A 27,091-nucleotide genomic window follows, 5' to 3' on the forward strand; every position below is an offset into this window, starting at 1 on the left:
TCATTTCTTTCACAAGTTTTGAAGACCCAGATAACTACGTTTAAATGATACGCCAGTTAAGGTTTTTTTTATGCCTGGAAGAGATAATTATAAAGACTGTTAAGGAAATAATTCTTGCCAAGTGGTAAAAAGATTTGGAAAAAAGTTTTTGATTCTTTTTTAATACGCTAAGAGACAAACAAGGCACACTGTACATTAAGTAAGTTGGATATTTATTTGCAGTAAGATTGTATTAGATGCAGACTGGTGTAGTGATGATGAACCCAGCCCTTTGTAGCAGTTGTTGCTCACCAGCTGTGTCTCCTAGAGCATGTTATTTAGCCTTTCTAAGTCTTACTTTTCTCATCTATAAAGTGGAAACAGTAATAATACTTCATAGGGTTCTTACAAAAAAATTAAATGAAATAATATTTCAAGCATGTAACATCATGTCTGGTACATAGTAGTAACTCAATGATAGCTATTATTACTTTAAAATTACGAGCTTTTTGATGTTTTATTATGTAAATATTTTGAATAGGGACCCTGTATGAACTGATCTGCTTATTTGCTTAGGAGGCAAATAAAGTTTTATGAATCTAGCACATTTCCTTCATTACACTTTAATTTTATTAAGAATCCCAGAAATAAACCTGTATAAACCAAAAAAACCAAACCCAGTGCTATCGAGTCAATTCCGACTTATAGCAACCCTATAGGACAGAGTAGAACTGCCCCACAGAGTTTCCAAGGACCACCTGGCAGATTCAAACCCTTTGGTTAGCAGCTGTAGCACTTAACCATTACGCCACCAGGGTTTCCATAAACCTGTATACAAAGTTTTTTTTAATAATTATTGCTTAAAGAATTATGGCTGCTGTTTTTTCTTGCTAAACTCTGACTCAAGCAGTATCGCATGTAGATACAGTGTGTGTGTATGTGTATTGTATGTACGTATAGATACATAACCAAGGTGACATATTTGCTCATTTTTTTTTGTAATTTTTATTAAAATAATAGAATCACTGTCGGATTTCATCATATTATGTTTAGAAATTGCCGTGCTATGAGTAAATCTATTTTGAGCATGTTAATGTTTTTACGTTTTTGGAAACGCTCATCAGAGTATGAGTTCAACTGATACAAGGATTAGGTTTTATTCATCTTTCCACCAAAAGATCTAGCATATTGTAGTTCAATAATTTATTGTGAAATTAACAGAAATAATAACAAATAGTCATTTCAGAATGGAGATTTCAGAACAAAAATAATTTTTCTTCCTTCATAGATTGCTGTTAAGTGCCGTCGAGTCAGTTGCAACTCATAGTGACCCTACATACAACAGAACAAAACACTGCCTGGTTCTGTGCCATCCTCACAATCATTGTTATACTTTAGCCCATTGTTGCAGCCACTGTGTCAATCCTTCTCATTGATGGCCTTCCTCTCTTCTGCCGACCCTTTACTTTACCAAGGAAACTCTGGTGGCGTAGTGGTTAAGTGCTTCGGCTGCTAACCAAGAGGTCGGCAGTTCACATCTGCCAGGCGTTCCTTGGAAACTCTATGGGGCACTTCTGCTCTGTCCTATAGTGTTGCTATGAGTCAGAGTCAACTCGACGGCAGTGGGTTTACTTTACCAAGCATGATGTCCTTCTCCGAGGACTAGTCCCTCCTGATAACTTGTCCAAAGTACATGAGACAAAGTCTCACCATCCTTGCCTCAAAGGAACATTCTGGTTTTACTTCTTCCAAGACAGATTTGTTCGTTCTTTCATCAGTGCATGGTTTATTCAGTATTCTTCATCAACACTATAATTCAAAGGTCTTACTTACTCATTGTCCAGCTTTTGCATGCATACGAGGTGATCAAAAACATCATGGCTTGGGTCAGGTGCACCTTAGTCGTTAAAGTGACATCTTCGCTTTTTTAACACTTGAAAGAGGTCTTTTGCAGCAGATTTGCCCAATGCATTATGTCCTTTGATTTCTTGACTGCTGCTTCTATGGGTGTTGATTGTAGATCCAAGTAAAATAAAATCCTTGATAACTTCAGTCTTTTCTCTGTTTATCATGATGTTGCTTATTGGTCCAGTTGTGAGGATTTTTGTTTTCTTTATGTTGATGCGTAATCCATACTGAAAGCTGTAGTCCTTGATCTTCATCAGCAGGTGCTTCAAGTCCCCTTCATTTTCAGCAAGTAAGGTTGCATCAACTGAAACTATATCCTAAAGAGTGATTTTTTTCCCAAGTCAGGCTACACAAGGTAGTTCATTACATGAACTATGTGGCACCCGGTCTTCCAGAGTGCAGTTACTTGGCTTTCCTTTATGTGCTCCATCTTCACTTTAATTTTGTGACAAAGCACTAGAGGGCGCTGTATGATAAAATGGAATTTTTTTTTTTTAGTTAGAGCTCATTTCTAGATACAGTGATTTGTGCCTTTCTTAGACACGTGATGTTTGTGATATAAATTGTTCTTGCTATTTCATGCCTAGTAATTATGGGTTTTATTAAATAGTGTCGTAATTTCATATTGTCATTTTAAAACTTTGAGTTATAGTTGAAGTTACAATCATTAAGAAGAACTTCAGTAAAAAATAATTACACATATGCAGGTCTGTGGTAATCAGTTAAAAAGCAAAGATGTCACTTTAACCACTGAGGTGCACCTGACCTGTTTTGCTTTCAGAAATGATAGTCCCTTTTTCTTTATTTAAGTGAATCTGGACCTTTAAATAGAGGGAGAAATGCAACATATAAAGGTATCAGTTTTGTTTGTCACTCTGCCTACTTTGGTCAGAAGGCAGCTAAAAAACTGCTTTGAGAACAAAGGAAGATAATAGTATCAGTGAATAATAATAAACAAATAGCATTTGTTGTAGAAGCAACAGCAGCAGCAGTATTTATTGAGTTTTTATTACATCCCAGGTAATGATTCTATGGGGTGGTGGTGGTGGTGGTGTTAGGTGCCATCCAGTCAGTTCCAACTCATAGCAACCCTTTGTATGACAGAAAGAAGTGCTGGCCAATCCTGCACCATCCTCACAGTTGTTGCTATGTTTGAGCCCATTGTTGCAGCCACTGTGTCAATCCATCTTGTTGAGGGTCTTCCTCTTTTTTGCTGACCCTCTACTTTACCAAGCATGATGTCCTTCTCCAGATACTGGTCCCTCCTGATAACATGTTCAAAGTACAGAAGATGAAGTCTCACCACCCTCGCTTCTAAGGAGCATTTTGGCTTTACTTCTTCCAAGACAGATTGTTCTTCTGGCAGTCCACATAAGCAGTATTTTTTGCCAACACTGTACTTCAAAGGCATCAGTTCTTCGGTCTTCCTTATCCATTATCCAGCTTTTACACGCATATGAGGCGATTGAAACCATGGCTTGGGTCAGGTGTACCTTAGTCATCAAAGTGATGTCTTTGCTTTTTAACACTTGAAAGAGGTCTTTTGTAGCTGATTTGCCCAATGCAGTATGTCATTTGATTTCTTGATTGCCTCTTCCATGGGTGTTGATTGTGAATCCAAGTAACATGAAATCCTTGACAACTTCAGTGTTTTCTCTGTTTATCATGATGTTGCTACTGGTCCAGTTGGGAGGATTTGTGTTTTCTTTATGTTGAGATATAATCCATACTGAAGGCTACAGTCCTTGATCTTCATCAGTAAGTGCATCACATCCTCTTCATTAACAGCAAGCAAGGCTGTGTTATCTACATATCACAGGTTGTTAATGAGTCTTCCTCTAATCCTGATGCCATGTTCTTCATATAATCCAGCTTCTCGGACTTTTTGCTCAGCATACAAATTGAATTAAGTGTGGTGAAATGATGCAACCCTGACATACACCTTTCCTGATTTTAGGCCGTGCAGTACCCCCTTGTTCTGTTTGAACAATTGCCCCTTAGTCTATGTACAAGTTCCTCAGAGCACAATTAAGTGTTCTGGAACTCCCATTCTTCACATGGTTATCCATAATTTGTTATGGCCACATAGTTGAATGCCTTTGCATACTCAGTAAAACACAGGTAAACATTTTTGTGGTATTCTCTACTTTCAGCCAAGATCCATCTGACATCAGCAGTGATATCCCTGGTTCTATGTCCTCTTCTGAATCTGGCTTGAATTTCTGGTAGTTCCTTGTCCATGTGTTGCTGCATCCAATTTGATTTATCATCACCAAAAGTTTACTTGCGTGTGATATTGATGATATTGTTGGAGGATTTGCTTATTCTGTTGGATCACCTTTCTTTGGAGGGGCACAAATATGGATCTCTTGTTGGCCAGATAGCTGTCTTCCAGATTTCTTGGTATAGACCAGTGAGCACTTCCAACATTGCACCCTCTTGTTGAAACATCTCAGTACTATCAGTTCTTGATCATATGCTACCTCCTGAAATGACTGAATGTCAACCAGTTCTTTTTGGTATAATGACTGTGTATTCCTTCCATCTTCTTTAAATGCTTCCTGCCTCGTTCAGTATTTTGCCCCAGTAGTGCAAATCGAAGCTTGAATTTTTTTCTTCAGTTCTCTCAGCTTGAGACATGCTGAGCTTGATCTTCCTTTTTTGTTTTCTAACTCCACTTCTTTGCACATTTCATTATAATACTTTACTTTGCCTTCTGGAGCCACCCTTTGAAATCTTCTGTTCAGCTTCTTCCTTCTTTCATTTGCTTTAGCTGATGTATGTTCAAGAGCAAGTTTCATAGTTTCTTCTGACATCCATTTTGTTCTTTTCTTCTCCTGTCTTTTTAATGAGCTTTTGCTTTCTTTATGTATGATGTCTTTAATGTCATTCCACAACTCGTCTGGTCTTCGATCATTAGTGTTCAGTGCATCAAATCTATTCTTGATAGATCTCTAAGTTCAGGTGGGATGTACTCAAGGTTGTACTTTCCCTCTCATGGAATTGTTTTAATTTTCTTCAGCTTCAGCTTGACCTTGCATATGAGCAATTGATGATCTTTGCCGAAGTCAGCCCCTCACCTTGTTGTGACTGACGATATTGAGCTTCTTCATCATCTCTTTCCACAGATATAGTCGATTTGATTCCTGTGTATTCCCATCCGGGGAGATCCATGTGCATAGTTGCTTTTTATGTTGTTGAAAAAAGGTATTTGCGATGAAGAAGTCATTGGTCTTGCAGAATTCTGTCACGTGATCTCCAGAGTGGTTTCTATCACCAAATGCGTACTTTTCAACTTCTGATCCTTCTTCTTTGTTTCCAACTTTTGCTTTCCAATCATCAGTAATTATCACTGCATCTTGATTGCATGCCTGATCAATTTCAGACTGCAGAAGTTGGCAAAAAATCAGTTTCTTCATCTTTGGCATTAGTATTTGTGCATAAATTTGAATAATAGTCATATTAGCTTGTCTTCCTTGTAGGCATATGAATAGTTTCCATCACTGACAGTATTGTACTCCAGGATAGATCTTGAAATGTTCTTTTCGATGATGAATGCAATGCATTCTCCTTCAGTTGGTCATTCCCGGCGTAGTAGACCATATGATTGTCTGATTCCACATGGCCAATACCAGTCCATTTCAGCTCACTAATACCTAGGATATCAATCTTTATGTGTTCTATTTCATTTTTGATGACTTGCAGTTTTTCTAGATTCATAAACTTTGTACATTTCAGGCTTATTAATGGATGTTGCAGCTGTTTCTTCTCATTTAGTCATGCCACCTCAGCAAATGAAGGTCCCGAAATGTTTACTCCATCCATGCCATTAAGATTGACTCTGCTTTGAGGAGGTAGCTCTTTCCTAGTCATATTTTGAGTGCCTTCTAACCTGAGGGGCTCATCTTCCAGCACAATATCAGTAAGACAATGTTACACTGCTGTTCATAAGGTTTCCACTGGCCAGTTTTTTCAGAAGTAGACTGCCAGGTCCTTCTTCCTAGTCTGTCTTAGTCTGGGAGGTCCATTGAAACCTGTCCACCGTGAGGTCCCTGCTGGCATTTGAAATTCTGGTAACATAGCTTTTGCCATCACAGCAACACATAAGCCTCCACAGTAGGGCAAGAAGAAGCCTAGTTCTAGGCAAATGAAGTAACTTGCCCTGGGTCACACAATTGGATGAAGATAGCACAATTTAAATTCAGAAGTGATTTTATTTCTAAGTTTCAAAGAGCTGTTTCATCCTAAAAATCTACATACTAGAGATGTCTTGGCTCTAAGAGCCATTTCAGGTAAATATATAGCCTTTTAAAATACAAGATCTAACCATGTGTGGTTATCAGCTAGCTCCTTACCCTTGCTGGAGAAAAACTCAAGTTCTAAGTTGAGAGAATGATATAATTGAGATGTATTTTGATAAGTACTGTAGTAGAAGTTGGAAACCCTGGTGGCGAAGTAGTTAAGAAATATGGCTACTAACCAAAAATTTGCAGTTTGAATCCACCAGGCACTCCTTGAAAACCCTGTAGGGCAGTTCTACCCTGTCCTGTAGGGTCACTGTGAGTAAGAATCAACTCTACGGCAGTGGGTTTGGTTTGGTTTTTTGTAGTAGAAGTGTACTCTGTGAGAGCATACTAGAAGAGAATGAATAAAAAGAGCTTAAATTCGTTGATTCTGTCTTACCCTGTTTTTATTATTAATAGAATTTTTAGAAGTGGATGAATACCCAGAACATATTAAAAACTTGGTACAGAGAGAGAGAGAGTTGGAAGAACAAGAAAAGAGGCAACGAGAAATTGAGCGCAATACATGCAAGGTTAGATTCCATATTTTTACTTTTATTTAAAAAGTGCTATGGAAATTTGCTGAGAAGCCCTGGTGGCACAGTGGTTAAAGCTCTCGGCTGCTAGTGAAAAAGTCGGCAGTTCAGTCCCACCAACTGCCCCACAGGAGAAAGTTGTGGCAGTATGCTTCCATAAAGATTTACAGCCTTGGAAACCCTATGGAGCAGTTCTACTCTGTGCTGTAGGATTGGTGTGGTTTGGAATCGACTTGACAGCAGTGGGGTTGTTTTGGTTTATTGAAGTTATGTTTAACCACAGTTCTTATAACTAATTCATTCGGTTGATTCTGTAGCCATTTACACTATCATGATCATTAAGCAGTATAACAACTATATTAGTAAGGTAAGATTTTCTTTTATGTATTAAAAAACCAGTAACATGTAATAATAATACTCAGTGCTGGTGAGGATACAATGAGATGGACATTCTCATATTCTGCTAATAGAAGAATAACTTGGTGAAAACTTTCTGTATAGAAATTGGATCATACTTATTAAAGCCTTAAATTCATATTTTTATATAATTTCTCTTATGAAAATATTACCTGATGAAATAATAACAGATGCTGTAAGAATTTTGACCCCAAGGATATTCATCATGTTATTTTCCCAACTAGGAAAAAAATTAGAAACAACCTTAATGTACATCAGGAGGGGAATGATTACAGAAATCAGGATAACGTGCTTATAAAGAAATACACAGTTGTTAAGTTAATGCTTTTGAGTTTTTTCATGATGTGAGTCCTATTCACCACCAGTTATTAGGTGATAAAAATAGTCATGAGAGAGAATGGCCCCAGTTTTGCTTTAAAAATTGTGTAATATTTTGAGAATCAGGAAAAAAAATGCTGTCTACAAAAGAATTTAACTTTAACTCTTGGCCTGATGAGTTAATGATAATATTTTACATTTTCTAGATAAAACTATTCTGTTTGCATCCTGTGAAACAAATAATGATGGAAAATAAATTGGAGGTTCATAAAGATAAAACATTAAAAGAAGCAGTAGAAATGGCTTATAAGGTATGTTTAATTGTGCTGCTGGCATTTAAATATTAATATCTCAGATAACAATATTAACATATTTTCCAAAGTTTTTATTGAAGTCCATAGTAATATAAGCCCTTGCAGTAACTTTGATAGCCTCTTTAACTCATGTATCTTTTAAAGGTGTAGTTTATACCTCTCTGCTGAAAACATACTCAATTGTGTTTGAGAGTTTTTATACTCTGAAAGTCAGTTAAGCTTTCTAGAAGCTAGAACTAGAATTAGAAACAAATATTTATTGTGTGCCTACTACACGAGGCGTTAGAGATACAAGAGTGAACAAGATATGGTCACTGACCTTATGAAGCTTACAGTCCATTGGTAAAACAGACAAAAAATACTTCAACATCACAATTTGCAATTTTTTTTTTGTTTATATGCTATAAAATCAACCAGTAGCATATTGGAATAATTTATTCTGAGTCCTTAGCTGTGAACAGGAGACATTATGCAAAAAGTTGAAGAAGCGTATTCCAAGTAGAGGGGGCAGCATGTGCATCAGCTCTTGAGGTGGGCAAGTGGTTGGCATGTTCAAAGAACTGATAAAGGGAGCTCTGTGTGTATATTGTCATGCATGTAGGTAGAGAAGCATAAAATTAAGTTAGAGGCTTTGTAGGAATAAAAGAAATTTGCATTTTGTTCTAAGACTAATGGAAAGTTATTAGTGGGATTTGAAAGGCAAATAGAAAGCAAAGCACCCTTTTAAAAGATTATGCTAAATGTCACCTGTAATTCTTGACAAATTAAATTTTTTTTTTTTTTTTTTTTTGCCATTTCTATGTAAACATTAACAACATTTGACTGAAATTAAAAAGTCATTACCCAGAGAAAAAATTGCGCACTATTCTTTTCAGGAGCCCTGGTGGTACAGTGGTTAAAGCACTTGGCTGCTAACCAAGAGGTTGGCAGTTTGAACCCACCAGCGGCTCTACGGAACAAAGATGTGGCAGTCTGCCTCCGTAAATATTTACAGCCTTGGAAACCCTATGGGGCAGTTCTACTCTGTCCTGTAGGATCGATATGAGTCGGAATTGACTCAGTAGTAGTAGGTTTGGTTTTTTTGGTATTTTTATTTGGTTTATAATTATGTTTTGAACCAATGAGAGAACCAGAAGTACCTGACATTGCTCTTAAAGCATGGGCTAGCACAACCTGCACCAGAATCACATCCTTATTAAAAATGATACTTCATACAGGTGAGTCAGAATCTCTGGGGTGGAGCCTGGGAATATGCATTTTAAAGAAGCATCCCTCTTAGGCATACTGCAGTTTGAGTACCACTTATATACTTGTCCTTCATAGCACTTATCAGCATTGCAATTTGAATTTAATTGTGTAACTCTTTTAATTAAAATGTCATTGCCTCTCTTCAAACTGTAAGGATCATTCTGGTTTTCCTCACACCATTACATCTCCAATACTTAGTACGGTGCCTGATATATAGGCAAGTCAAAATTGGGTGGTATATAAATGAATGAATAAACTCTGAGTTCCCTTCATGACGGTGAAAATTCTTTAAACTTAATAATAAACCCATTGCTGTTGAGTTGATTACGACTCATAGCAACCCCATAGGACAGAGTAGAAGTGCCCCAGAGGGTTTCCAAGGAGCAGCTGATGGATTCAGACTACTGACCTTTCGGTTAGCGGCCACACTTTTAACCACTACACCATGAGGGCTCCTTAAACTTAATAGTGAACTGCAAACATCATCCTGGCAAAACATAGTAAAGCTAATTAGTGTAAAATGGAGAAAACTTTCAAACAACAAAGTAGCTCTACACAGTAAGGTATATTGGTAAGGGTAGTTTATATGCCACCAGTTCTTAATGCAGGAAGAAGAATACTGTCTTGAAAATAGAAAGTCAAAGTTCACAAATAAAAGGAGTCTAAGAAATAGAGAAGAAAATAAGTCAATCATGAGTTCCGTCCTTGAAGGAGACAGGGGTGGGGGACCAATGGAGACATAAGAAGGTGTACAGGTTTTTCTTTAAAACCATAATTACACACCTTAAACAGACTTTGACTTCTTCCAAGCAGTCCTACTGTGTTTCTCTAGGAGGTTCAGTTTCCCGGTCAAGAGGTGTTACACCCCAAGGTTTATCTTCTACTACTGCTATGTGCTAGAGGGAGATTTTATAATAGGAATTCCTGTGCCATGTAGGAACTGGAGACTAATATCGAAGGGGATAGTCCCCAGCAATGGGTTAGCACTCGGGAGATACAGAAGCTGTGACCTTGGTAGTGGCTCTGAGAAGCTGCCATTTTTCTGTACTTAAGAAGATAGTTACTAAATATACAATATATCAATTCTATTCCAAATTGAATTAAGAAAACAAAAGATGGCACATTCTACTTGGCTGTTATCCCCCTTAAGTTTCCAACTCAATGGTTATAGAGCAATAGCTTATAATATATTGATTTTTTTTTTTTAATTGTGCTTTAGGTGAAGTTTACAGAACAAATGAGTTTTTCATTGAAAAATTTACTCACAGATTATTTAGTGACATTGGTTGCAACCCCTGCAATGTGTCAGCACTCTCCTAATACACTGATTTTGAATCCATTTAAAGTTTAGACTTGACAGCAGCTAAAAAATAACAACAGAGCTTAGAATGTTAACTTTTTTCAAAACCAAAATGACTTTAAAGTATGTTAGGGCACAGTTGCATGATTTGGGAATAGTGCAACAAGGTCATTTAAAAATAGCCTGTAAGTCATGCCTTTGATGTTGATGTCTTTGTGCTTTGATGCTGTTCATAAACATGTGGACTTTATTGTTTATTAGTACCTGTAGATTATTACTATTACACACCAGACTAAAACACTAAATATACATTTTTTACCTTTTGCTGGGGCATTTTCTCTTAGATGATGGATTTAGAAGAGATCCTACCCCTAGATTGCTGTCGCCTTGTTAAATATGATGAGTTTCATGATTATCTAGAAAGATCATATGAAGGGGAAGAAGATACACCAATGGGACTTCTGCTAGGTGGAGTCAAGTCAACATACATGTTTGATCTGCTGTTGGAGACAAGAAAACCTGATCAAGTCTTCCAGTCTTACAAACCTGGAGGTAGGGGATTTTACACTATTTTTTGATTTAGACGGAACTTAAAATTTTCATGGGAATTTTTTTTGCTTATAGAAATTGTGAATTTTTTTTATATGTTCTTAAGGTGTGGAACAGTTTTGACAGGAAAGAATCACCAACAAGATGGAATTAAGTCCTAGATTACTTGCCAAGAGTTGTACACAGAATTTAAAAAACAACAACAACAAAACTTCTGGTTTACAGTCTTCAGTGGGGTTTTTTTCACATATATGCAATACTGAATCATTCAGTACTGAATCATTCTGGAAGCTGTAATTCCCTAAAGTTCTAATTCCATAGGAGGACCACTCTACAACACTTCATAAAGCAGCCACCAGTCCAAAAAACTGGCCTCCTATAAAGGGTCAAAAGCAGAGTCTCTTTTTCTGGATCTCTTTGGAGGGGTAGATTCATAACCCTATCAGTGCCATCCTGTCCATCTCTTTAGGTCCAGGGACTTCAACTTATTTTTTCCTTCATTAAATCTGTTCCATCCACTTAGTACCTTGGGGTTTTTTTTGTCTTTTCCTTTCTTAGAGACTGATTTGGAGAGCAAAATACTATGCCCATAACTGCCCAAAGTCATCTCTAAAAATAGTTACTTGAGCTTTTCATGCCCAAGGTTTTCTAGTAATTACTGTAAGTAAACTGTAAAAGCCCATTTGTCTGTCAATTTCTTGTACTGTGGTGGCTTGCATATTGCTGTGATGCTGGAAGCTATGCCACCGGTATTTCAAACACCAGCAGAGCAGGGTCACCCATGGTGGACGGGTTTCAGCAGAACATCCAGACTAAGACAGACTTGGGAAAAAGGCCTGGTGGTCTCCATCTGGAAAACCTGACCAGTGAAAACATTGTGAATAGCAGTGGAACATTATCTGATATTGTGCCAGAAGATGAGCCCTTCAGATCGGAAGGCACTCAAAATACAACTGGGGAAGAACTGCCTCCTTAAAGGAGAGTCGACCTTAGTGATGTAGATAGAGTAAATATTTCAGGACCTTCATTTCCTGAGAAGAAACAGCTGCAACATTCATTAATAATCTGAACATGGAATGTATGAAGTATGAATCTAGGAAAATTGGAAGTTGTCAAAAATGAAATGGACCACATAAAGATCAGCCCTATAGACAGAGTAGAACTGCCTCATTGGATTTCCAAGGAGTGGCTGGTAGATTTGAACTGCTGGCCTTTTGGTTAGCAGCCAGTCTCAACCACTGCACCACCAGGGCTCCATCCTAGGCATTAGTGAGCTGAAATGGACTGGTATTGACCATTTGGAATTGGATAATCATGTGGTCTGCTATGCCAGGAATGAGAAATTGAAGAGGAATATGTCAAAACGAACATTTCAAGATCTATCCTGAAGTACAATGCTGTCAGCAATAGAATAATATCCACACACCTGCAAGGAAGACCAGTTAATACGATTATTATTCAAATTTACCCACCAACCACTAATGCCAAAGATGAGGAAATTGAAGATTACCAACTTCTGCAGTCTGAAATTGATCAAACATGCAGTCAAGATGCATTGATAATTACTGGTGGTTGGAACGCGAAAGATGGAAACAAAAAGGAAGGATCAGTAGTTGGAAAGTATGGCCTTGGTGATAGAAATAATGCTGAAGATTGCATGATAGAATTTTGTAAGACCAACAACTTCATTGCAAATACCTTTTGTCAACAACATTAACAGTGATATACACATGGACCTCACCAGATAGAATACACAGGAATCAAATCAACTACATCTGAGGAATCAAAGCAACAATGGAGAAGCTCAATATCATCAGTCAGAACAAGATCAGGGACCAACTGCAGAACAGACCATCAATTGCTTATATGCAAGTTCACGTTGAGCTGAAGAAAATTAGAGCAAGTCCACGAGAGCCAAAATACAACCTTGAGTATATTGCACCTGAATTTAGAGACCATCTCAAGAATAGACTTGACACATTGAACACTAATGACCAAAGACCAGACGAGTTGTAGAATGACATCAAGGACATCATACGCGAAGACAGCACAAGATCATTAAAAAGACAGGAAAGAAAGAAAAGACCAAAATGGATGTCAGAAGAGACTCTGAAACTTGCTCTTCAACACAGAGTAGCTAAAGCAAATGGAAGAATTGATGAAGTAAAAGAGCTGAACAGAAGATTTCAAAGGGCAGCTCAGGAAGACAAAGTATTGTAATGAAATGTGTAAATACCTGGAGATAGAAAACCGAAAGGGAAGAACACGCTTGGCATTTCTCAAGCTGAAAGAACTGAAGAAAAAATCCAAGCCTCGAGTTGCAATATTGAAGGATTCTACAGGGGATATACTGACTGATGCAGGAAGCTTAAAGTGGAAGGAATATACAGGGTCCCTGTGCCAAAAAGAATTGGTCAACGTTCAACCATTTCAGGAGGTAGCATATGATCAAGATCCAATGGTAACTGAAGGAAGAAGTCCAAGCTGCACTAAAGATATTGGTGAAAAACAAGGCTCCAGGAATTGATGGAATACCAAATACGGTGTTTCAGCAAACAGATGCAGGGCTGCAGGTGCTCACTCACCTATGTCGAAATTTGGAAGACAGCTATCTGGCCAGCCAATTGGAAAAGATTCATGTTTGTACTCATTCCAAAGAAAGATGATCCAATAGAATGCAGAAATTATTGAACAATATCATTGCTGTCACACAAAAGTAAAAAAATTTTTGCTGAAGAGCATTCAAAAACAGTTGCAGCAGCACATTGACAGGGGACTACCAGATATTCAAGCCTGATTCAGAAGAGGTCGTGAAACGAGAGATAATGTTGTTAATGTCAGATGGATCTTGGCTGAAAGCAGAGAATACCAGAAAGATGTTTGCCTGTGTTTTATTGACTATACAAAGGTATTCGACTGTGTGGATCATAGCAAATGAGGGATAACATTGCAAAGAATGGGAATTCCAGAACACTTATTTGTACTCATCAGGAACCCGTACTAGACCAAGAGGCGGTCGTTCAAACAGCACACGGGAATACTGCATGGCTTAAAGTCAGGTATGGTGTGTTTCAGGCTTGTATCTTTTCACCATACTTATTCAATCTTTATACTGGGCAGATAATCCAAGAAGCTGCCCTATGTGAAGAAGGAGGCAGCATCAGGTTTGGAGGAAGACTCATTAACAACCTGGGGTATGCAGGTGACACACCTTGCTTGCTGAAAGTGAGGAGGAATTAAAACACTTACTGATGAAGATCAAAAACTGTAGCCTTCAGTATGGAAGTTACACCCTAACATAAAACAAAAATCCTCACAACTGGACCGATAAGCAACATCATGATAAACGGAGAAAAGATTGAAGTTGTCAAGGATTTCATGTTACTTGGATCCACAATCAATGCCCATGGAAGTATCAGTCAAGAAATCAGATGACATATTGTATTGGGCAAGTCTGCTACAGAACATCTCTTTAAAGTGTTTAAGCAAAGACGTCACTTTGGGGACTAAGTTACATCTAACCCAAGCCATGATATTTTCAGTCTCCTCATATGCATGGGAAAGCTGGACAGTGTATAAGGAAGACTGAAGAAGAATTGTTGCCTTTGAATTATGGTGTTAGCAAATAATATTGATTATACCGTGGACTGCCAGAAAAAAAAAGAACAAACAAATTTGTTTTGAAAGAAGTACAGCCAAAATGTTCCTTGGAAGCAAGGATGGTGAGACTTCATCTAATGTACTTTGGACATCTTATCAGGAGGAACCAGTCCCTAGAGAAGAATGTCATATTTGCTAAAGTAAAGGGTCAGCAAAAAAGAGGAAGACCCTCAATGAGGTGGATTGACGAAGTGGCTACACCATTGTGCTCAAACATAACAAGGATTGTGAGGATCATGTAGGACCAGGCAGTATTTCGTTCTGTTGTACACAGGGCCACTATGAGTTGGAACCAACTTGATGGTACCTAACAACAACAAACTGTAACAAATAGGGGAAAATTAATGTTTAAATAATTGTACAAAATTCTTAATGTAGTTGTCTTGACCCTAACTCCTTTATATTAGTGGTTAATTAGAATGCAGACTTATATTCTCTGCTTTTATTCCTAAAAATTAAACTTATATCACCACCTTCTGCCCTTTCAAATGCTGTTCTATGGATCCTGTAGCCCTCCTTTTTTATGAGTGTTCCTCTTTGCTGAATAAGTCCCTCTTTCAAGGGACTTAGCAACTGGATGGCAGCTAACAAGAACAACCTGTTTAATGGAAAATTTTTATTTCTGAAAACTAAATGATGCCCTCTTCAGACCTACATATAAAGGATCTCTTTGGAGTATTTCTTTGCAGTTTCTCTTAATTAGATGAAAAAAAGATATAATGGTTAAAATAGTCTCACTTATAACATGAGTCAGCAGTAATACTGTTTTTTTTAAGCGAACTCAATGTATGGATTCTAATACTTAAAACTAGAGTCATCTCCTTTATTCATTAATAATGTTAAAATCTTAATAGACTATTTTGTCAGATTTAGATTATCAATGTATAAGAGGTTAAAACAAGTAAGCCAGAGAATAGCCTCCTATAAGATTGAACGCCTTATTAAATGTAGTGTTTGAAGGTCATTCATTTTTCCGGTGACTGAAAGTTTAGTTATATATGATCTCCTGAAATCAGAAGAAGAGAAAATGGAATTAAATTGTAATATGACAGATCCAAGTGAAAGCATAAGCGTGTAAACCTGAACAGTTTTGTGCAGTACAATGGGATGTAGAGAATATTATTATGAGGTGAAGACTTGGGGGAGAAAGGTCTTGAATGGTTTATTTAAGATTGTTCAAAAACCAGTATTTGCTTTGTGGTCTCTAGTTATTCATATTTCTTTAGTGTTTTGGTTTGTATTTTGGAACTTTGGATCTGTGTTTTTAATATGCTACCTTTACAGTGGTGTTAACTTTGACAAAAAAAACTTTTTTTAGTTTTATTAATTTTAGTGTTGAGAATATACACAGCAAAACATACACCAATTCAGTAGTTCCTACATGTATCATTTAGTGACATTGATTGCATTTTTTGAGTTGTTCCTTCCCAATTAACATAAACTCACTGTCCTCTAAGGTTTCACTCTAATCTTTCAAGTAGTTGTTGTCACTTTGATCCCATATAGGTAGTTCTTAAAAGAACATAATGCTCAAGGTAGACATTTTTTATTCTTTAAGCTAAACTATTGTTTGTTTTAAAAAGACTTGAGCAGCGGATATTTTTGGTTTAAAGTTTAAAGATTATCTCAGAGCAGTAGTTTTCAGGGGTTTATCCAACCTTCATGGCTCCAGGAAGTCTGGAGTCCATGAGAATTTGAAATTCCGTTCTGCATTTTCCCTCTTCTGATTAGGATTCTTCTATAGAATCTTTGGTCAAAATGTTCAGTAATGGTAGCTGGGCACCATCCAGTTCTTCTGTTCTCCTGGCAAAGGAGGCAGTTCATAGAGGCAATTAGCCACACATTCCGTATCTGTCTTCTATTCCTGACTCTCCTCCTTCCTCTGTTGCTCCAGGCATATTAAGACCAATTATTGTGCCTCTGATGGCCACTTGCAAGCTTTTAAGACCCCAGGCACTAATGAACTAGGAGGTAGAAGAGAGGCACTAAACATCTTATCAGGTCAATTAAGTGAGATGTCCCATGAATCCATGGCCCTCAACCTCCAAACCAAGCAGCCAAATCCTGTGAAGTTTTCAGTTATACATAAGCAGCCTCAGCAGCTACTCTTTTGTTGTTGTTGTTGTCATTATTGTAAGTATATGTATGGCACAACTTTTACATGTTGAACTTGTTACAGGTGTACAACTTATTGACAGCAATTACAATAATCATCTGTGCTGCCCTCCCAGCCCAGTGCCGTACTCTTCCTTAATCAGTGTGAAATTTCCATCACCATTATCCCCATTCCCCTTCTCCTCCGCCCCTGGTAGCCACTAATAAACATTGTTCTCTATACATTTGCCTTTTCATATAAGTGAGGTCATATAGTATTTGTCATTTTGTTTTTGACTTATTTCACTCAGCGCAATGTCTTCTGACACCATTCATATTGTAGCATGTATCAAGACTTCATTTCTCCTACATGCTGAGTGGTATTTCATTGTATGTATGTACCACATTTTGTTTATCCATTCATTGGTTGATGGGCATTTGTGTTGTTTCTAGCTTTTTGCTATTGTGAACAGTGCTACAGTGAGCATTGGTGTACAAGCCTCTTTTTGAGTCTTTGCTTTCAAGCCTTTTGGGTATATACCTAGGAGGGGAATTGCTTGGGTCATATGATAGCTCTTTTTTGAGGAACCGCCACACTGTTTTCCACAAGGGCTGTAAACCATTTTGCATTCCCACCAGCAATGTATAAGGGTTCCAGTTTCCCCATGTCCTTACCAATATTTATTATTTTCTGTTGTGTTTTTTTTTTTTCCTTAGCCATCCTCAAACCAAATCCAGTGCTGTCGAGTCAATTCTGACTCAAAGGGACCCTATAGGACAGTGTAGAACTGCCCCATAGAGTTTCCAAGGAGCGCCTAGCAGATTTGAACTGCCGACTCTTTGCTTAGCAGCCGTAGCACTTAACCACTGTGCCACCAAAGTTAGCCATCCTAGTGGAAGTAAAATGTTATCTCATTGTGGTTTTGATTTGCGTCTCTCTCATGGCTAATGGGAGCCCTGGTGGCGCAGTGATTAAGTGCTCAGGCTGCTAACCAAAAGGTCGGCCTTTCGAATCCACTAGGCACTCCTTGGAAGCCCTGTGGAGCACTTCTTCCGTGTCCTATAGGGTCCTTGTGAGTTGAAATCAACTTGACGGCAGTGGGTTTGGTTTTTTTGTTTGTTTTGGATGGCTAATGACGCTGAGCATCTTTTCACGTGTTCAGTGACCATTTGAATGTCCTTTGTGGTGAAATGTCTGTTCATGTCCCTTACCCATTTTATGGTTGGTTTGTCTTTTTGTTGTTAAGTTTTATATATATTTTTGTTATTAGATTCTTGTCCGATATATGGTTTCCAAAGATACTTTCCTAGTCAATAACTTATCTTTTCATTTTTTTGTAAAGCCTTTTGATGAACAGAAGTTTTTTAATTTTTATGAGGTCTCATTTATTTATTTTGTTTTTTGTTGTTTATGCCTTTGTTATTACATTAGATAAACCCCCCAAAAAATCCATTATTAAAAGCTAGGCCTGACAGCATTGCTGCTGCTTTTTCTTCTAAGAATTTTATGGTTTTAGTTTGCACATTTAGATCCTTAATCCATTTTTAATTTGTTTTTGTGTGTGATGTGAGGCATGGATCCTGCTTCGTTTTTCTGCATGTAGAAATTTAATTTTCCTGGCACCATTTATTGAAGAACCCTGTAGGGCAGTTCTGCTCTGTCCTGTAGTGTCGCTATGAGTCGCAGTCGACTCAATGGCAATGGGTTTGGGTTTTTTTTTTTTTTTTTCAAATGGGTGTTTATTGAAGAGACTCTTCCTTCCCTGTCAAATGAACTTAGCATCCTTGTCAAAAATCAGTTGAACATAAAAGTGTGTTGTTTTTTTTTTTCTGGACTCTCAGTTCTGTTCCTTTGGCCTCTATGTCTGTTGTTATACCAGTACCAGGCTCTTTTGATTACTATAACTGTATAGTATGTTTTAGTCAGGAAATGTGAGTCCTCTGACTTTGTTTTTCTCTTTCAACATTACCTTAGTTATTTGAGGCCTCTTGCCATTCCATGTAAAGTTGAGGATTGGTTTTTCTATTTCTGTAAAGAAGGCTATTAGAATTTTGATCAGAATTGCATTGAATTTGTGGATCATTTCAGGTAGTATTGACATCTTAACAATATTAAGTCCTCCAATCTATGAACGTGGAACATCTTTCCATTGATTTAAGTCTTCTCTAATCTCTTTCAGCAGTGTTTATAGTTTTCATTATATAAGTTCTTCACACCCCAGTGATTAAAGCGCTCAGCTGTTAACAAAAAGGTCGGTGGTTCAAACCCGCCAGCTGTTCTGTAGAATAAAGATGTAGCAGTCTACTTCTATAAAGATTTATAGCCTTGGAAACCCATTGGGGCTGTTCTAGTTCTGCTCTGTCCTGTAGGGTTGCTATGAGCTGAAATCGACCTGATAGCAATGAGTTTGGTTTTTTGTTTGTTTGCTTGTGTATGGAATTGTTTCTCAGAGAAATTTCCCTTTCACATTTCTCATTGATGGTGTATGGGAGCCCAACTGATTTTTTTGTGCTGACCTTGTCCTGCAGCTTTGCTAAATTTCTCTATTAGCTCTAGAAGTTTTCTTATGGACTCTTTGGAATTTTCTGTATATAGGACCATGTCATCCACAAATAAAGATAATTTTAGTACTTCTTTTCCAATTTAGATAACTTTTATTCTTTTTTTTTTTTTGTCTTATTACTCTGGCTAGGACTTCTAATACCATATTGAATAAAAGTAATGATTGCAAATACCCTTGTCTTGTTCCTGATTTCAAGGGGAAAGCTCTCAGTCTTTCTGCATTAAGTATAGTGTTGGCTGTTGACTTTTCATATATGCCCTGAATTATATGGGAAATTTCTCTTCTATTGCAGTCTTCTTTACAGTTTCCATCAAGAAAGGGTGTTGGATTTTACCACATACTTTTTGTGCATCCATAGAGATGATCATATGGTTCTTTTCCTTTATTCTATTGATGTGGTGTATTACGTTGATTGATTTTCTAATGTTAAACATTCCTGGAATGTATCCCACTTGGTCATGGTGTATGACCCTTTTAATATGCTGTTGGATTCTGTTTACTAGTATTTTGTGGGGGATTTTTGCATCTATAGTCATAAGAGATATTGGCCTGTATCTTTCTTTTCTTGTGGTGCCTTTGTCTGGTTTGCATATCAGAGTTATGTTTGCTTCATAGAATGAATTAGAGAGTATTCCTTCTCTATCTTTTGGAATAGTTTAAACAGTATTGGTGTTGATTCTTCTCCACATGTTTGATAGAATTCCTCAGTGAAGCCACCTGGTCCAGGACTTTCTTTTTGGTTGGAGGTTTTTGATCACAGATTCAAAAAACAAATCTTTTTAAAATCAGATTTTGATTTTTGTGTGTAATGTATAGTTTGTAGATTAAAAAGTAATACTTCTTAATGATGACTCCTATTTAACATTTTATAAAAGAAGTCTAGGAGGACTTTTTTATTCGCCTCATTTCTGTCTCTTTATATGTGCTTGCTTGTATCTTGATAAATTGAGCATATTATATATATATATATATATATATATATATATATATATATATGTCTACATTCTTGGTTTAAAAAAAAACTAGAAAAATACTGTCTTTGCCATCTATTGGAAACATTTAAGAACCCATTGCTCAGGTAAAATATAGTTTAAAAAAATAACCTCCAGTTAATTCTGTTTTTATGTCTTCAAATGTGACAGAAGTGATGGTGAAAGTCCATGTTGTTGACCTGAAGGCAGAATCTGTAGCTGCTCCTATAACTGTTCGAGCTTACTTAAATCAGACAATTACAGAGTTCAAACAACTTATTTCAAAGGTAAGTTTCAAAACTGGTCAGTGAATATTTTTGAGTGCCTGCTGTGTGCAAGACACTGTCTGATAGTTATGAATATGATATAGGCTGTACTTCAAGAAACCAGTACTTACAGTTAGAAGACAACTATAGTTAGGAGAGAAGGATACTTCAAATGGAAGAAAAAGATTGAGCCAAGTGTGGAGGTAAGAAAGTGTGAATCAAGTGCACATAACAATAAGTTGCATGTTTATCTGGCTCATCGTAAAATACATGTAGGCCTGGAAATGAAGTTCAGTTTATTTCATGGAGGGCTTAAACAGTAAACACAACAGTTTGGTTTTTATTTGGTATAGGCAGTAGGAAGTAGATTTGTTTGCTTTTTCGTTTAAGTCCAGCAGTGGTCTGATCAGGGCTCTGCTGTAGAATGGTCAGTCTAGCAACACTAGAATGGATTGAGGGAGGAATCAGGAATGTAGATGAGTAGGCTGTTGAAATAATTTGGATGAATTATTACTATCATTAATATTGCATATGACTGGAAATCAGAGAAAGTGTAGATTATGAGAGAGATTATATAAATAGGATCTATAGCACTTGTGACTAGTAAATGTGGGGGTAAGGCAGAAGTACAGATGACCTCAAGGGGTTCAAACTGAGGTAATCAGACAGTTGGTGATATATAAACAGAAATAAAGGAGTAAGATGGAAGAGCAAATTCAACAGAGAAGGTGATGGATTAAATATTGCCCATACAATGTGGGTTAGTGATAAAGAACATTGGCTCATTCACAATTTTTAACCTGGAAAAATATGATGAAAACATTCAGATTTCCTTGGGCAAAAGGACTAGTCCACTCCAGAGAAGTGATTATTACCCTTTCAGGGATCCTGTACTCTGAAGAACCTTGTGGAAGCTATGAATCCAGTTGAGCGTACAAACAGGCAAAATTTTGCAGGGTCTCTGAACCCTAGGTTAAGAATCATTGGTATAGTGGAAATTGCTCAGTAATTGCAAGTCAGGAGGTTGAATCTATTTTCCAGTTTCATTCATCATACTATAGTCTTTTATCTCATTATCTTGGATTTTTAAATACCTGTTTAATAGGGCTGTTATGAACTTTAATAAAAATAAATGCTCTGTACGTATGTGAAAAAAATTATAAAGCACTATATAAAAGCCTGGTGGTAGTAATAGCAGTAGTAGTAATGACAATAATATATGATGATGATGGTGATGTTAAAAAAGTACTTCTAATGTTTTTGCCAAAGTAATAATAGCCAGGAAACCAATCATGTTGTAAAGCCAAATTTTATGATCAAATTTTTTGTAACTACCACATAGGTGTATTTGTTTTGTATTTCATTTTTATAAATAAAAATGCTAAATGTAGAAAAATTCAGTTTAGAGTATGAGAACTGAGGTGGAATACAAAAGAAACATACAACAGTCCCTTCCTAAATAAACTAATAATTTTGTTGGAGAAAATATATCTAAAGAAAGCAAAAGCAGTTAAAAACGTTGTGTCAACAGATATGTTTTAAAATATAAATAGATTGAGAATTGATATCATTAATTCTATTGAAAACAAATCATGTTTTTTAAAATGCTCATGTTTTTTATCTGCTCATTTAAATTAGAGATGTGGGATTTTAGAATAGCTTTAAATTTTACCTACTAATTTAATATTCTTCTTTTACATGGAAGAAAATTGATCGAATAAAAGAATTAACAATTATTCACAGAATACTGAAGAGCCCATCAAAAACCAAGAAGTTAAACAGCTGTTGGCTTGGCATTGGCTCTCAGATAGTTATTCAGTTTATTTTGGAATCATATCATCGCATTTACTTTTAAAATAGTTTCAGATATTACATTTATAAGTGATACTTTGTTCTCCTGATTTACAGCATAATTAATGGTGGAACTAATAATTTTTTACATAGGTTCTTATATTTTGAAAACATCTACTAAAATAATTTTTCTGTTAATTTTTTCTATTTTGAAGGTGAATTCAGCAGTATCTTATTTTCTCATATTTCCAAGTCAAATAGAATTATATTTGAAAATGTACTTTTTTATTAAATTGCTTTCATTTTAGGCTGTCCATTTACCTGCTGAAACAATGAGAATAGTGCTGGAACGCTGCTACAATGATTTGCGTCTTCTCAGTGTCCCCAGTAAAACCCTGAAAGCGGAAGGTTTTTTTAGAAGTAACAAGGTGTGTATTTTATTTTTTAATTACTATTTTCTGTGCTGATGATGGTACATGAAATTAAGTTCAGACTTACAAGCCTGGCCTTCGAAGCCAAATGACCTCAAGGGGTTCGTACATGGGTAAGCAGAAAGGTAGTGATACAGTAATAGAAATCACTGCCATCTGTGTATAACCTTTTAAATTTTCACATCCGCACAACATTGTAGCCCGGTCAGCTCAGGCTTCTTTCTGTCCTCCACATCAGTCTTACTGGTTCTCCTCCTCTTTTCCTTTGTTCATGTACTACCATCCACCTGCAGTGTTCTTCCCCATCTCCCTACAGTTTTTTTCAAGTGCCAGATTGCAGTAGTCTTTCTACTTTGATGAAGTCTTCATGACCATTTCTACCCACAGTGTCCTCTGAATTCTGTTCATTTTTGAGCTTTTCCCATAAGGTAGTATTTCAAGGTGAGAGTCAGAGGCATGCCTAGTATAGAGAAAATAATTGATATTGCCAGATTTATGTATATGCATTTTATTTTTTAAACTTTATTATGCAAAATTTTAATCATATACAAAAGTAGAGAATAGTGTAATGAATCCCCATGTACACATCACCCATCTTCTGTAATTATCACCTGTTTCACCTGTATTTATCATGCACTTCCTCCAGATTATTAGAAGTACATATTTAGTATCATATCATTTCATGTGTGAGTAATTTCAACATGTTTCTTTAAAAGACGAGAACTCTTTAAAGCACATAACCATGATTACATTGTTACACCTAAAAAGATAACAAAAAATTTTAATATCAACCAATATCTAGTTAGTATTCAGATTTTCCTGATTATCTTATAAACTTTTTTCCCAGTAGGATTTGTATGGTCAAATCAGGATCCAAATAAAGTCCATAATATGTCTCCTAAGTCTGTTTTAGTCTTTAGATTCTCCTACATCTTTTTTGTTGTTCCTTGTAATTTATTCGTCAGAAAAAACAGGCCATTAGATTTTTCAACAATCTGGATTTTGGTGGTGCATTCCTAAAGTATCTTTATATATTTTCTTTTATTTATATTTATGCTAAATTTTGACTTCCCAAAAAGCAGCACACTGAATACAGGCTTTCTGGAAATGGACTACCCAATGAAGAATATGTATATGTATTTCAGCTCTATCTTAGCACAATTTTATGGCAAGTTACAGAGACATATGAACATAATATTTAGCCTCCAAACAGTGCATGCTTTAGTAACTTTAAGTTTACCCTCAATCATCTCATTTTATAGTTTACCAAGTAATGTCTCCTATTGATATTGATATTATTCCTAGGATAAATGAGAATATCACTAAAATTATGATGTAATATAACTCTTTGACTTACTGTTTAGGTATTTGTTGAAAGTTCTGAGACTTTGGATTACCAGATGGCCTTTACAGACTCTCATTTATGGAAACTCCTGGATCGGCATGCAAATACAATCAGATTATTTGTTTTGTTACCTGAACAATCCCCAGGATCTTATTCCAAAAGGACAGCATACCAGAAAGCTGGGGGTGATTCCGGTAATGTAGACGATGATTGTGAAAGAGTTAAAGGACCTGTAGGAAGCCTGAAGTCTGTGGAAGCTATTCTAGAAGAAAGCACTGAAAAACTCAAAAGTTTGTCATTACAGCAGCAACAGGATGGAGATAATGGGGACAGCAGCAAGAGTACCGAGACAAGTGACTTTGAAAACATCGAATCACCTCTCAATGAGAGAGATTCTTCAGCATCAGTGGATAATAGAGAACTTGAACCGCATATTCAGACTTCTGATCCAGAAAATTTTCAATCTGAAGAGCGATCAGACTCAGATGTGAATAATGACAGGAGTACAAGTTCGGTGGACAGTGATATTCTTAGCTCCAGTCATAGCAGTGATACTTTGTGCAATGCAGAGAATGCTCAGATCCCTTTGGCTAACGGACTTGACTCTCATAGTATCACAAGTAGTAGAAGAACTAAAGCAAATGAAGGGAAGAAAGAGACATGGGATACAGCAGAAGAAGACTCTGGAACTGATAGTGAATATGACGAGAGTGGCAAGAGTAGGGGAGAAACTCAATACATGTATTTCAAAGCAGAACCGTATGCTGCAGATGAAGGTTCTGGGGAAGGACATAAATGTATGTACTTAAAAAGGCTCTTTGAAATAGCGCTAGTTTTTCTCTCAGTTCATTTAAATTTTTAGTTATGGAAAGAACCAGCTAAGAGTTACGTACTTAGTTCTAAGACCTTCTGTAGCCTCCTGGATTATAAGCTTATTCTCTGTTGCCTTTGTGTCATTTTTGGTGTAGTTATAGTGAACAGTGCTATTAGGCTTACATAACACATTAGATCTTTATGACAGTAATGATGTCAGAACTCTGGGGAGGTAAGAAGACAATTATTTAAAGTAATCAGTATTAGGAAAGAATTGTGATAAAAGTACTAAGTTAAAAAAAATTAAGGAATGGTTTAAAAAGTAAATAATATACTAAAATAAAAGCCTAGGCCCTTTAGCAGATTTGATATTCAGTACCCAGAAAAAGTTTTTTATTTGTGCATCTCCTCTTTTCCCTCCATTCCCCAAAACAAACAGCCACTCCTTTCCCACAACCTGAAGAAAGTCCATTATTAACTGGGAAACTCAGAGAGAGAAAAAAGCTCCCCCCCACCCCCCGCCTTCTTTCCAATTTGATACTTTGAAGTGCCAGACAAGGTACAAACTAGAAATTCCAAACTGCATAATTTCAAAAAGATGGACAAGATCTTAAATGTTATTTTGGGGTTACTAGACAAGCAACAATGAAAACAAACACCAGTATTATGTGTGACTTAAAATAATACAAGAATTTTTATCATACCTCAGACTAAAGCCAGCCAAAGAATTAGCAGGATAACCAAGATCAAGATGTAAAATCTCGCCTCAGGTATAAGTGGGACGTAGCTGAAAAACTCAGAACTTTTCATTAGTCTTTAACAGGGCAGATATTAGTATTAGCCCTTATATTTTAGTTTTCAAAACATTTTATTCTAACTTGAAGCTTCTCTGAAATTAACACAGTAAATATTAATATCTTTGTCAGATGAGAAAACTGAAGCTCGTAGAGGGTGAATGACTTGCCCAAAAGTACATATCTAGCTAGTAAGTAGTGAAACCATTACTAGAATTTAAGGCCACTAATTGAATGTACTCGCTCCTTTCACCTCTAGAAGAGAGTTCCATTCTTCGTACAATTCACCCATCCACGCAATCAATATTTCCTGAATCCATACTAGATGCCCAATCAATATTTCCTGAATCCATACTAGATGCCCAATCAATATTTCCTGAATCCATACTAGATGCCCAATCCATATTTCCTGAATCCATACTAGATGCCCAATCCATATTTCCTGAATCCATACTAGATGCCGGACCCTGTATAGCTGTTAGAAGTAGAGATGACTGAGATGCAGCCTTATGGTCATTCTAGTGGGGAGAAGGCACTTAAACACTATAAAAGTTCAGTGCTATCGTGCTTGTAGTCTCAAGTTCTATCTTTTAAAAAGGAAGTGGTAGAAATCATGAAATCAGTATAAAAATGAATAAATTTGTGTTTTTAACATAATAGGTTTGAATAACACTGGAACCATAGGACATTAATACACATATACAAACTCAAGTGTGAAAATGAATTGGCAGGCCAAAATGAAAGCAGAAACCGTGTTACTAATAATGCTTTAAATCTGTATGGAACTTTCATCTCATAGGGGCCATTAACTTGCATTATCTCATTTAGTTCTCATAACAATTGTGTGGAATTGATGTTGTTAGGCACATCTCACTGATGAAGAAGCTGTGGCTCAAACAGGTTAAGTAATTTGCCTGAGGTCACACAGCTAGTAGGCCGCACTGCTGGGATCAGACTCAGGTATTGTGATTGTAAGCCTGGTGTGCATTCTCCCACCGCATAGCTGCTCCAGCTCTTCTTTACACTCTTGCTTTATAAGAGTCCACATCGTGGTAAAGGAAAGTAGCCAGTAGCCACTCTGCTTTCTTACCACACTCAACCCTTCAGGAGGTATTGGAGAAATTCAGATAGTGCCTCTTCAGGAAAAAGTTGGAAAATTCCGTTAAGTGGTATGTTTTAGAATGATGTGCTAAAAATTTGGCTGGAATTGAATAGTCTCAACCTAAAGAGAAATTCAGTGGAGATATTTAAAATATAGTCTGAAGAGTCTCATTTCTCATAATAGTTTATGAAATCTTTGAAAAGGAGATTGCTGACCATTTTAACCTTTTTGGAAATTTATACTGGGCATTCATTCATTGAACTAGTAAACATAGTGATGAAGAGAAACCACTTGCTATAGTTTATTTAGGCTTTCAGAAGCATTCAAAAGACTTGTTTGAAAAGAAAAAGTGAAAACCCTGGGAAATGCCTTACTGCAGTTAGAAAACTGGTAGAGATCGGGGAGAAG

The 27,091-nt window shown here is 36.6% G+C and overlaps 1 protein-coding gene across 1 annotated transcript in view; it reads left to right on the top strand.

Annotated features, from left to right (window-relative positions):
* The window catches only part of USP47 (ubiquitin specific peptidase 47), a 149,085-nt gene that overhangs the window by 110,966 nt on the left and 11,028 nt on the right, over window positions 1-27,091 (top strand). The window contains exons 15-20 of the mRNA XM_049890401.1: window positions 6,591-6,703; window positions 7,648-7,752; window positions 10,648-10,855; window positions 20,313-20,428; window positions 22,507-22,626; window positions 23,994-24,771. Coding sequence (XP_049746358.1) covers window positions 6,591-6,703; window positions 7,648-7,752; window positions 10,648-10,855; window positions 20,313-20,428; window positions 22,507-22,626; window positions 23,994-24,771 — 1,440 coding nt within the window. The remainder of the gene's footprint in view (window positions 1-6,590; window positions 6,704-7,647; window positions 7,753-10,647; window positions 10,856-20,312; window positions 20,429-22,506; window positions 22,627-23,993; window positions 24,772-27,091) is intronic.

Source organism: Elephas maximus, chromosome 7 (assembly GCF_024166365.1).
Source record: "Elephas maximus indicus isolate mEleMax1 chromosome 7, mEleMax1 primary haplotype, whole genome shotgun sequence".
Taxonomy (NCBI): Eukaryota; Metazoa; Chordata; class Mammalia; order Proboscidea; family Elephantidae; genus Elephas; species Elephas maximus.